This window comes from Littorina saxatilis, linkage group LG9 (genome assembly GCF_037325665.1).
Source record: "Littorina saxatilis isolate snail1 linkage group LG9, US_GU_Lsax_2.0, whole genome shotgun sequence".
NCBI classification, from domain to species: domain Eukaryota; kingdom Metazoa; phylum Mollusca; class Gastropoda; order Littorinimorpha; family Littorinidae; genus Littorina; species Littorina saxatilis.
Genome location: NC_090253.1, coordinates 53,295,490 through 53,308,980, shown reverse-complemented (window position 1 = coordinate 53,308,980; position 13,491 = coordinate 53,295,490). Strand labels below are relative to the sequence as shown.

Genomic DNA, 13,491 nt, shown 5'->3' with positions numbered 1-13,491 from the left:
AGAAACTGTGGTGTAATTGTATTAAATCTAACAGGTGTAGACCATGAAACTGTGGTGTAATTGTATTAAATCTAACAGGTGTAGACCATGAAACTGTGGTGTAATTGTATTAAATCTAACAGGTGTAGACCGTGAAACTGTGGTGTTATTGTATTAAATCTAACAGGTGTAGACCGTGAAACTGTGGTGTAATTGTATTAAATCTAACAGGTGTAGACCATGAAACTGTGGTGTAATTGTATTAAATCTAACAGGTGTAGACCATGAAACTGTGGTGTAATTGTATTAAATCTAACAGGTGTAGACCAAGAAACGGTGGTGTAATTGTATTAAACCTAACAGGTGTAGACCAAGAAACTGTGGTGTAATTGTATTAAATCTAACAGGTGTAGACCATGAAACTGTGGTGTAATTGTATTAAATCTAACAGGTGTAGACCATGAAACTGTGGTGTAATTGTATTAAATCTAACAGGTGTAGACCATGAAACTGTGGTGTAATTGTATTAAATCTAACAGGTGTAGACCATGAAACTGTGGTGTAATTGTATTAAATCTAACAGGTGTAGACCAAGAAACGGTGGTGTGGAGCCAAATTAAATAAGACAGTCCCAACACTAAATGTTTTTGTGAAAATTGTTAAAGAAAGGTTTTTGATCGAAAAGTATAATGCTAGTGTAAATAATTATTATGGTAAAAAAAAGAGTGGTGTTTATATAGACACTTTTTTCATTGATGCTATAGGATAATTGTATTGATTGATTTCGTATGAACATTTTTGAATGTGATACCCCCTGACCCATTTATGGGAATGTCGCTAAACCTGGAACAGTTAAGGAGAAACAGCCGTACCAGACAAAAAAAATATTATTGCAAAGCGTTTTTTATATTGTCACATACTAGACTCTATCAGTAAACAAACGAACAACATAAGATAAAATAAAAGTCACGCAACTCATCAAACTGACCATTATAAAAATTTCTGCATTTGTTCCAGGTTGGACGCATGGGTGTGTAAAGTGGAACACTGTGTTGTCAAACTCGGAACACATGCAAAAACACACTGACTCTCTTTCTAGCTCTGTCTGTGTCTCACACACACATATATACACCCACACACTCTCAATCACACGCACACAATTACACATTGCCACACACACAAGATAAATTCATACGTCATAACATTTTGATTTAGCCATCTTATTTAAATGTCTGTTTTTCCACATAACATTGGATTTTTACCAAAGAAATAGTAAATTTGATAACAATTAATGCCTCAAATGTGAAAAAAAGATAAATAAGGGCTAGGTCTAAACAAATCGGATAAAAAAACTGTTTTTGTAAAACATGAAAAAAGAAGCTAAGAAACGATTTTTCACTCAATGTCCTTTTGTTTTCTACTTTCAGTGCAGTCCTCGTGTGATCAATGTGTGTATACTGCTGGCACTGTATAATGTTCAAAGGGGTGTTGGTGCCACACAAGAAGCAGTACCAAGATATTTCGCAGCATAATTTTTACCCCTCTTCTGATCACAAACAGATATTAAAAGGGCTACCTGCCCAATTAACTAAATGCTAAAATCAATACGCATAAAGCCGCAAAGCAAATAACACAAACAAATAACTATGTACAGATGTCGCAGACAAAGTCCCTTTGTCCTCTGCTGACAGCGCAATCCTCGTGTACCCATAAAGAGCACTGCTGGCACTGCACCATGTGCATTGTATTTCTTCTTTTGCAAATTTGTTTCTTCCTTCTAGATGTCTTTTGAGAGTCGTGACAGGAACACCAAATGTTCTTGATGCGCAACGCAAACCCATTTCCCCGTTTCTGACAGCCGACAACGCGCAGCCCATTTCTTCGGGTAGCCACCGTCCGGATCCCAAAATACTGTAAAACAAATCAATCAACCATTCAATAAAACGTATAGAAGGAAAAAATACAATAAAACTGAAAAGAGAATTGAGTACGTGACTAAAACGGTTCTATGCTAAATGCCCCCCGGACAACTGCCCCCCTCCCCCCCCCCCCCCCCGGACAACAGTACTGCCCCCCCGGACAACAGTACTGCCCCCTGGACATTTGCCCGCCTAGGACAATTGCCCCCCGTGACAATGAATTGCCCCCCATTCTTGTCTGTATGTTTAGCGAGTTATCAAGTGTTGTATTGTTGTCTAGAGGGTATTCATAGGTAATGGAAGTCTATAATTTGTTTTCTCAACGATATCTATATAATGCTTCCTGGTTTGAATACACACACACACACACACACACACACACACACACACATACACACACACGCGCGCGCGCGCAAACACACACACACACACACACATACACACACACTCACACACATATAGACACATACACATGAATACTGTAAACACCCAGACAAACACAAACTGACAGACAAGAGACATACACACAGACAAACCGACACAGACACTTGCACGCCCACACTTACGCCCGCATTTACACCAGGAAACACACACACACACACACACACACACACACACACACACACACACACACACACACACACACACACACACACACACACACACACACACACACACACACACACACACACACTCTTATTGAAGTGAACGGCTTTTGCAAAAACTTGCACGAAGAGTGGTGAGAAAAAAATTGGGGGGCAGGTGTCCGGGGGGCAGTTGTCCTCCCTCGGTGGGGGGCAGGTGTCCGGGGGGCAATTGTCCTAGTAGGGCAATTATCCGGAGGGGGGGGGGGGGGGGCAGTTGTAGGGGAACAATTATCCAGGGGGCAATTAGCCTGCCACGGACTAAAAACACCAGTGTTCACTTTATCGTTTGATGAGGGTAAGATGGAACAGAATGCGTCAAAGCTGGAACACTGTTCCATGTTTGCCTCTATATGTGTTCCAGCATAGCCGCATGGCACCTGCATGGATTTCGACTTTAGCTGTAGGATACATGTGACGTTTCCAATCTTTTTTCCCCGTTCATAGTGTAACACATTGATTAAGGTTGGAAATAGCAATCAACATTTTATGTGAACGTATATAGATAAAGAGTAATAAAACGAATTCTAGACAATAGAAATAAGAAGAAGAAGGGAGAAAAGATAAAAAAACGTACCTCTTCTTTGGTTTTGCCGCAGTTGCCATTTTTCTTTTTGCAATAACATCGGAGGAGGTCACCAGACATTTCTGCTAAAAAAAAATTCATGAATTGTTTCCCGTTGACCGCATATTGAGGTGTTCCAAGTTAGCCGACTGTTCCGGGATTGGCGACTTTCCCTTACTCATAACAGGTTATACAGTACTTTTATGCCGATAATTAAACCCCATGTATACTTGGAGGCTAAATTGTGACCACCGTCCCCACCTACCTCCCTCCCCTCCCCCAACCTCGGTTACCCCCCCCCCCCCCTCAACCTCAGTCCCCCCCCCCCCTTCCATATCCCCTGTTTTTTCAACAACCCACCCTACTGTCTATGTCTGTGTCTTGTCTAGGTATGTACGTGTGTATACGCTTTGTTGATAAACTCGGTGTATGATGTATGTTATGCTGTGTTTATGTGTATATAAAGGAAATAAAATGTAAAAAAAAACCAAAAAAAAAAAAAAAAGAAAAAAAAAAGGTAAAAAAAAAAAAAAAAAAAAAAAAGAAACTGTGGTGTAATTGTATTAAATCTAACAGGTGTAGACCGTGAAACTGTGGTGTTTAAATCTAACAGGTGCAAGATTGCAACATGTATCTTATGTCAGATTCAAAGTTGCAGCTGTCGTTTGTTCTTTGTCGAACAACTCTTTCATTGTTTTTGATGATCATTATTTGCTAGGTCCGGTCCATGAGAATGCTTTTCAGCATGGTGTCGTTAAGATGCATGTATTAGCATGAACGTAAAATAACCTGGTTTAAGGCAAAACAAAGTCTACCAAATATATATATATATATATATTTAAAACATCAGAAATTGTGAAAGAAACAATTGAAAGTCAGCAGAGACTTTCTTCCGAGATTTGTTAAAATCTCTTAGCAGAGATAGAGAGAGAAATAAGTATCCCTTCACAGACAGCCTATTGGGAGCATCAGACCCTCCTCAAGGGGGACCGAGATTTACAGAGCAAAGTCCCTTTGTGGGGGACGTATCGCAAGGTAATCTAGTCCTGAGGAGGACCATTGAATTTGTACCTAGACCAGACACGTGTTTCGACACTATTGTGTCTCATCAGTGGTCAAGTGGTACTGATGGCGAGAGTTGTCAACCCATGGTATCCAACTAAGAAGCAAACCATTCTCTGAATGGTAGCTTCTGTTGGCATGGGAGACTACCCTCATCTGACAACCCCAAGAGGATATCTGTGAAGGGAAACACTTTGATTTAAGGCCAAAGTGTAGAATTGATATTTATTAAGAAAGAATTTAGAAATTTAGACAAGTTTTAACCAAGAAATTAGGTTAAAACAAGGGAAATTTGAAAAAGCCTAAAGGGAGGTAACTCTGTACCAGCCTGCAGATCCAGAAATGGATACGCGAACAAGTTAGATCTAATTTTGAAAAGGTTAAACAGGAAAAGCGGTCAACTTTTCACTGCTGTTCAACACAGGACTTGGTAAAGAAGAAGTTTTATGTATATATATATTCAAAATATTAAAATAGTTGCACTACCTATCAGTTATATTCACTCACTTTACTATCTGGTTATGTTTCCGTCGCGATATAACCTTGAATGGTTGAAAATGACGTTAAACACCAAATAAAGAAAGAAAATAAAGAAAGAATGGTTATGTTTTACGGTAATACGCTAGAAAAAAAGAAATCAGACTTTTGTTATTGACTTCACGTACGCTACCGGCACGGTTGGCCTAGTGGTAAGGCGTCCGCCCCGTGATCGGGAGGTCGTGGGTTCGAACCCCGGCCGGATCATACCTAAGACTTTAAAATTGGCAATCTAGTGGCTGCTCCACCTGGCGTCTGGCATTATGGGGTTAGTGCTAGGACTGGTTGGTCCGGTGTCAGAATAATGTGACTGGGTGAGACATGAAGCCTGTGCTGCGACTTCTGTCTTGTGTGTGGCGCACGTTATATGTCAAAGCAGCACCGCCCTGATATGGCCCTTCGTGGTCGGTTGGGCGTTAAGCAAACAAACAAACAAAATCACGTACGCTTCATGTCTCAGTTCTCAATCTTTCATCCATCCATCCATTCATCCTTCATTGGCACTATTCAGCCACTGATCATTAATTTTGTTTATTTCATTTCATCAGACACTCCAAGATTAGTTTTCAACAATACTATTGTCATATTTTACTATCCATTCGTCAAAACTAGAATTGTTGCCTTTCAGAATATTAAGAACAAAGTTGAAGAAAATATAAACACAGATTACACACACGCAATGAGCATGCTTGCACAGTAATGTTACAAAACATCGAATAAAATGTAATACAAATATTTTAGAAGATTAATCAGCACCATTATAAAATAATCATGAAATAAAACTCCAACATTTTAATTATTTAATCACGAACTCTATTGCTCAAGACTGACAAGCCGTTTCCACAACGATAGCACAAAACATCGGATAGAAATCATTATTATACTTTCAAAGATTAACCAGCACCATAGTAAAACTATCATGAACATATCTGTTCAATGTTTTAATTCCATAATTACGAACTTTATTGCCAAAGACTGGCAAGCCGTTCCGACAGCGATAGCAGAAACTTCGGATATAAATCACAAAGTAAATAAACAGCAGCTTAAAAATAGAACCGCGCAAATACAAATCCAATATCTTATCCCAAATCATAACATACACTTTCGAAGACATTTCAGCATCCCCAAAAGAATCACTGGAATGTCAGCTAGTACAACTATCCAGCCCTGAAAGTCCAACAAATGGTGTACTCGCCTTTGGCTTGTGATTCTGAGAATGTACTAGCCAGAGAGCAAACTTTACTAGCCAAACCAACAATTTGTTTCAGCAACTTTACTCGCATTTTGCGAGTAGATGATCATTTCTACTCGCCAGTTACATGTTTCTACTCGCCATGGCTAGTAAAATACTCGCCACTTTCAGGCCTGCTATCTTTAGCATTCAGACGTCATACTCTGTACTCTACAGTCATTGCTAGCACTCTCCAAGCAAACTAGCAATACAGTCTTGCTACGATAAATAAGACAAAGAGGCGGTACATGGTACATGAACATACAACATCAGCAGAAGCCTCTGCAAAAAAAACAAGTCGCGTAAGGCGAAAATACAATATTTAGTCAAGTAGCTGTCGAACTGACAGAATGAAACTGAACGCAACGCAACGCAGCAAGACCGTATACTCGTAGCATCGTCACTCCACCGCCCGTGGCAAAGGCAGTGCCCGTGGAATTGACAAGAAGAGCGGGGTATTCGTTGTGCTGAGAAGGATAGCACGCTTTTCTGTACCTCTCTTGTTTTTAACTTTCTGAGCGTGTTTTTAATCCAAACATATCATATCTATATGTTTTTGGAATCAGGAACCAACAAGGAATAAGATGAAAGTGTTTTTAAATTGATTTCGAAAAAAAAAATTTGATAATAATTTTTATATATTTAATTTTCAGAGCTTGTTTTTAATCCGAATATAACATATTTATATGTTTTTGGAATCAGCAAATGATGGAGAATAAGATGAACGTAAATTTGGATCGTTTTATAAATTTTAATTTTTTTTTACAATTTTCAGATTTTTAATGACCAAAGTCATTAATTAATTTTTAAGCCACCAAGCTGAAATGCAATACCGAAGTCCGGGCTTTGTCGAAGATTACTTGACCAAAATTTCAACCAATTTGGTTGAAAAATGAGGGCGTGACAGTGCCGCCTCAACTTTCACGAAAAGCCGGATATGACGTCATCAAAGACATTTATAAAAAAAAATGAAAAAAACTTTCGGGGATTTCATACCCAGGAACTCTCATGTCAAATTTCATAAAGATCGGTCCAGTAGTTTAGTCTGAATCGCTCTACACACACACACACACACACACACACAGACACACACACAGACACACGCACATACACCACGACCCTCGTTTCGATTCCCCCTCGATGTTAAAATATTTAGTCAAAACTTGACTAAATATAAAAACACGATTTGAACTTGCATACACAATACAACTATTCTTGGTATTCTTATTTTCGAGACTTGAAATCCATATTGTAAAACAATTTCTTTTTTTTTCCATCGGAATGACTTTATATGTATGTATTAGTGGAACTGCCTGCATTTCTTTCTTGTTCTTGTATTTATGTTTTTTCATGTACCCCCATGTGGTTTCTTGAATTAAATTTGCCTTGCCTTGCCTTGCCTTGCCTTGCCTTGCCTTGGCTTGGCTTGGCTTGGCTTGGCTTAGCTTTGCTTGGCTTGACTTGCCTTGGCTGATAACAGGAGGAATGGAGATGTCGGAGAAGGTAGCGGTATTGGTAATAATAATGATGATGATGATGACGAGGAGGAGGAGGAGGAGGAGGAGGAAGAGAGGAGAAGGAGGAGGCGGAGGAGGACGACCACGACGATAATAACAACGACAACAACGATGACAGACACATAACATGAAAAGTTGGTCGTTGATGATGACGATCACGATGATGATAATTATAATGATTACTGAAAGCGTCAATCATAATTAAAAAAAGTTAATCGTAAAATGATTAACGTATTAAACAGTAGTTAATACCAAATGGCATTTTACAGTGAAACCATGACGTCAGACAAGGCGACATGACGTGGTGCAGAGTACACAGAGTGGTGGCGGTGTGGATCAGGCCAGGTCCAGGTCATAGCGGCCCTCATCTCCCATACGGTAATGATATTGATGGCCACTGCCCCACCGGACGGTCACCACGCCTTGTGCTCCCCGTGAATTGATCCCCGTCACGGTGCCCGGTCCTCCCCCGTCCTGCACACAGTACACACTGCTCACTGCTCTGTTGGGTCACACGTGGGGGTGGTGGGGGTGGTGGGGGTGGGAGGGGTGGGAGAGATATGGAGGAGTTCGGGTGGCAGGTTTAAGTGATCGGGTAGCGAAAGGATAAAAGAGACCAACATGATGATCACAATCATGTCCCAAAATAGGTCCCAACTACCTCTGAGGACGTCAAACCTCCAAAGTCAGTCAGACCACAGCTCCTGGGGAGGGGGGGGGGGGGGGGGCGGGGAGATGGCGGGGGAAGGACATTTTGGGAGGATAAGAAGGGGGGGAGAGGGGGGGCTGATGGTGGCGCGGAAAGAGAAAGGATAGATTACTTCTTTGTCGGACGAAAGTTGTGAAGTAAGGAATACTAAAGGAATAATACTAATAGAAGGGTGAGGTCCGGGCTCGGAACAAGGCGGGGAATGGGAGAGGAGGTAACTCATGGGAAGACAAAATGATAAAGGAGGGCAAAGAACTGCTTACTGCTCTGTGCCAACACTAGTGGGGGGGGGGGGGGTATGAGGGGACCGGAGAAACAGGGGGGGGGATGGGGGAGAAAAAAGCGGAGGCAGGGGGATGGGGGTGTTTTAGGGGCTAGCTGACGGAGACAAGCGAACGGACAGGAGGGGCGTTCCAAAAATAATCCTCATCCCTTCTCCCTCAATTTTAGTTTTGTTGCCACTTCTGTTTCGACGACAGATTCAGGATGTAGGTGAGACAGACAGCACAGGGACACCAGCACTTACCTGATTGCCATGCTTCCAGTCCGGTCCCCGCCTGACCCTGTCCCCCACCTTCAGGACTGCTGCCAGGTCTGCTCTCCTTGGTTTGGCTGTAGCTGTTTGTCCTGTCAACACACACACACACACACACACACACACACACACACACACACACACACACACATACACACATACACAGACGCATACACACACAAACACACACACACACACACCCACACACACACACACACACACACAAACACACAGACATACAAACACACACACATATATACATATATTTTATATACACACACACACATACACACACACACACACACACACACACATACACACGCATACACACACAGAGACTCACTCACACACACATACACACACACATACACACGCATACACACACACACACACACACACACACACACACACACACACACACACACACAGACAAACAGACACACACATACACTCATTTTTCTAATGTAGATAATGTGGTAAAGTAAACGAATAAAGATGGACATTGATGACAGTCACAGACATACCAAGCGAATCTGTAAACGGAAATCAACCAAGCAAAGGAACCTGTCTTTGCTACATAAGTCAAGCGGAAACATCTTTCTGACACAATTGACCGAACCTAACCCTAACCCTAATAATAATGTCTTGCGCTGACTGTGTGCACCATGTTCATTACCTGAAGATAGGGTGGTCGTTGTGGCAGTCGCTGATGTCTGCTGATGTGGCTTTTGTATATCTCCTGTAAGGGACAATTACAGTGTAAGAGACTCAATGGACCCTGTAAATATCATCATAAACAATATATTTATGTTATGTTATATGAAGTCTTATATCGCGCGCGTATCTCCAGACTCGGACTCAAGGCGCAGGGATCTATTTATGCCGTGTGAGATGAAAATTTTTACACAATACATCACGCATTCACATCGACCAGCAGATCGCAGCCATTTCGGCGCATATCCTACTTTTCACGGCCTATTATTCCAAGTCACACGGGTATTTTGGGTGGACATTTTTTTATCTATGCCAGGAAAGACCCTTTTGTCAATCGTGGGATCTTTTACGTGCACACCCCAATGTAGTGTAACCGAGTGCCGAAACACTACGATCACCTCGGGAAGCGAAGTGCAATCAAACAGGTTTGAAAATATTAGGGCTAATTTCTTAGCCCTATAAAAACTGTTATGCAAACCCGAAGGTTTCCATGAACATACAGACAATCGGAAACCACCAGACCCTATCACAAACAGAACTCTACAAACCACAGGTGTTGACTTTAAAGGCCAACAACCCGGGTGCAGAGTCCGTTGCGAAAGGAGCGGTAGCCTCCCCTGTCACAATCGCCCCCGTTTGAAATGAACTTCGTCCCGAAGTTCCGAACCGGGAGACCACTGTCCATCCCAAGTTCGCAGAATGGGAACAGCACGAAAATGTTCAGTGGTCATATTATGCCATTACCTGAACATATCATGCCGAGTCCCATCCCTGCTCGCAAGCGCCAGATGTAACCGTGTGCCGAAACACTACGATCACCTCGGGAAGCGAAGTGCAATCAAACAGGTTTGAAAATGTTAGGGCTAATTTCTTAGCCCTATAAAAACTGTTATGCAAACCCGAAGGTTTCCATGAACATACAGACAATCGGAAACCACCAGACCCTATCACAAACAGAACTCTACAAACCACAGGTGTTGACTTTAAAGGCCAACAACCCGGGTGCAGAGTCCGTTGCGAAAGGAGCGGTAGCCTCCCCTGTCACAGTAGTGTACACGAAGGGACCTCGGTTTTTCGTCTCATCCGAAAGACTAGCACTTGAACCCACCACCTAGGTAGGGAAAGGGGGGAGAAAATTGCTAACGCCCTGACCCAGGGTCGAACTCGCAACCTCTCGCTTCCGAGCGCAAGTACGTTACCACTCGGCCACCCATCATTATCACCTTCAGTTTAAAAGACCAACAACATCAGCAACAACAACAAACAGACAACCATGACAAAAAGTCTTTGATTATCAATTCACCATGACAACTGATCAGCTCAATTGATTGAGCTACTATAGTGACGCCATCATTAGTTAGAACTCTGAGAAATGCCACATGAATGCAGACAGCGGAAAAAAGAACGACATCGTGTCAACAGACTGCGACGCATGACAAAGTATTATTGAGCATGTCGCTCTCTTCATAAGCCGGATGCTGTGATCAGACAGTGATGTTACTGTAAAACAAAGTATGATAAAGTTATGCTGTCCATGTATGTCGCCCTGCATCACGTCCCAGGACCGACAAGACAAGCTACAGTAGGAGCACAAAGAAAGAACGTTACCTAGTTTAGACAGATCTGATTTCAGACGGGTCAGTAGCTGGCTGTCAAATACGATGTCACCCACATCCTTGACCTTGGCGGTCGTTCCACTCTCTGACTCAAGGTCGTCCAGACGTAACTTCAACTGCTTCAGCATCTGCAGGAGTGCGTCATCAGGGGCTGACGTCACCAGATGATCGATGTTACCAGAGTTTGACGTCATCGCTGCCCGCCCTTTCTCCATGTCAGCAAATGACGTCATTGTTGCATCTTCTTCTTTCTGAATGAGGTCATGGTTCTGCTGACGTCGCTTCTCACAACACTGCTTAATGTCATCAAAGACGTCATCCACCTTCTTGTGCATGCCCTTGAACTTCTCTTTGGCAACCTTCATCTGAAACAATATGACGTGTAACAAAATACAGGTAAAAATGAACAACCTTCATCTGAAACAATATGACGTGTCACAAAATATAGGTATGGATGAACAACCTTCATCTGAAACAATATGACGTGTCACAAAATACAGGTATGAATGAACAACCTTCATTTCAAACAATATGACGTGTCACAAAATACAGGTATGGATGAACAACCTTCATCTGAAACAATATGACGTGTCACAAAATACAGGTAGGGATGAACAACCTTCATCTGAAACAATATGACGTGTCACAAAATGCAGGTAGGGATGAACAACCTTCATCTGAAACAATATGACGTGTCACAAAATGCAGGTAGGGATGAACAACCTTCATCTGAAACAATATGACGTGTCACAAAATGCAGGTAGGGATGAACAACTTCATCTGAAACAATATGACGTGTCACAAAATACAGGTAGGAATGAACAAATCTTATAGTACTAGGTCGTACTGAACAGGACCTACACAATGACGGAGAACACACCTACCTGTTTTGCCAGTCCTGCTGCTATCTCCTTCAGTCTCTGTGACTGTTGTGTCAGCTCTGTCCTCTTCTCTCTCGCCACGTCTGTGATGGCCTTCACGTCTGGGCAGCTGCGGTGATTGGTAGGAAAACACAACATGCAAATGAGCTCTTGGTGGGCGGAGCAGTAGAGTTCAGCCGGCCTATTGGAGTGGTTGTTACATGTTGCCTGGTGGTTTGCAGCCAATCGCTTGGCAGTTAGTTTATTCAGCTGTTCCAGGGTGTGGTCTCTAGTTCCAGGAAGTTTCTGGTGATGGCTGGTGCATGCCTTGCACAGTTTGATACTGCATGCAAAGCAGTATGACGTTGCTGTGACGTTGTTTTCACACATGGCACAGATATGTGAACCAGTTAGTACATTGTGACTTTCCACCAGAGCTGCGGTGGCGAAGTCGGTAGGGAGCGAGTCAACCATGGTGGCCAGCTGACCTTGACCTTGCTGTGTGGAGGAGAGAATGGGGGCTCTGCAGAGGGGGCAACCCCCCTGTCCCCCTTCCTTCTGTAGCCAGGACAGAACACAGTCACGGCACGCTAGGTGGTTGCAAGGCAGCAGTTTGGGGTTGGTGAAATCGTCATGGCAGACTGGACACTCTATGTCTGCGCTTGTCACACCGGCCATGATACACTCTCAGGATTCCCAACTTTCCTGCAAACTTGAACTGATTTGCAACAGTGGAAAAGATGAAGAAGTACAGGACGGGGTAAATAAAGTAACGGCACGTGTACACTGTACAATATATACAACTAAACTAGATTACAAAACGCTTTACGTTTGGCACTGTTCTAATATCAAATAAACAAACAAATACACAAATAAGCAAACAAACACACAAACAAAGTTAACAAACAAATAACAGACCTGGGAACTCCTGTTTTGCATATAGAGTATTCTCAAAGAAACTTGGTGTATTTTCGGAAAAAATGAGTGTACACCACACATTTGAACATCGATGATTCCAACATGCTTCGCGCGCGACCGTTGCACCTTTAATGAAGTTAACCAATACCTTTACAATAAATGTGTCTTTCAATGTTTAATGACAAAAGCTGTAGCCATTGATCAAATGCAGAGTTATGAAGTTATTTTAATCAGAAAAAAGAATCAGAAACATAAAAATCTTGTCGTATTTTTTTTCCACCGACCGCACGCACTTATTGTATTTTACATAATGTAGACTGCAAACACACCACACAATGATAAAAACACCACACAATAATACAAACACACCACACAATACTACACACACAACACAATAATACAAACACCATACAATAATACACACACCACACAATAAAACAAACACCACACAATACTACACACACAACACAATAATACACACATCACACAATAATACACACACAACACAATAAAACAAACACCACACAATAATACACACACCACACAATAAAACAAACACCACACAATACTACACACACAACACAATAAAACACACACCACACAATACTACACACACCACACAATAATACACACACCACACAATCATACACGCACCACACAATAATACAAACACAACACAATAATA

The 13,491-nt window shown here is 42.1% G+C and overlaps 1 protein-coding gene across 1 annotated transcript; it reads right to left on the bottom strand.

Annotated features, from left to right (window-relative positions):
* Positions 1–7,790: 7,790 nt before the first annotated feature.
* Positions 7,791–12,966, bottom strand: LOC138976955 (transcription intermediary factor 1-beta-like). Its single transcript, XM_070349849.1, has 5 exons — positions 11,913–12,966; positions 11,021–11,393; positions 9,375–9,437; positions 8,690–8,790; positions 7,791–7,928 (listed from the first exon to the last, which is right to left on the bottom strand). Exons 1-5 carry the CDS (start codon positions 12,564–12,566, stop codon positions 7,791–7,793), a joined length of 1,329 nt encoding a protein of 442 aa, XP_070205950.1. The 5' UTR covers positions 12,567–12,966.
* Positions 12,967–13,491: the final 525 nt, after the last annotated feature.

Coding starts and splice junctions, on each gene's coding strand:
- LOC138976955 (XM_070349849.1), bottom strand. CDS start 12,566: ATGGCCGGTGTGACAAGCGCAGACATAGAGTGTCCAGTCTGCCATGAC. Junction 11,394..11,912: donor CAGCAGGACTGGCAAAACAG/GTAGGTGTGTTC, acceptor ATATTGTTTCAG/ATGAAGGTTGCCAAAGAGAA. Junction 8,791..9,374: donor AACGACCACCCTATCTTCAG/GTAATGAACATG, acceptor GTGTGTTGACAG/GACAAACAGCTACAGCCAAA.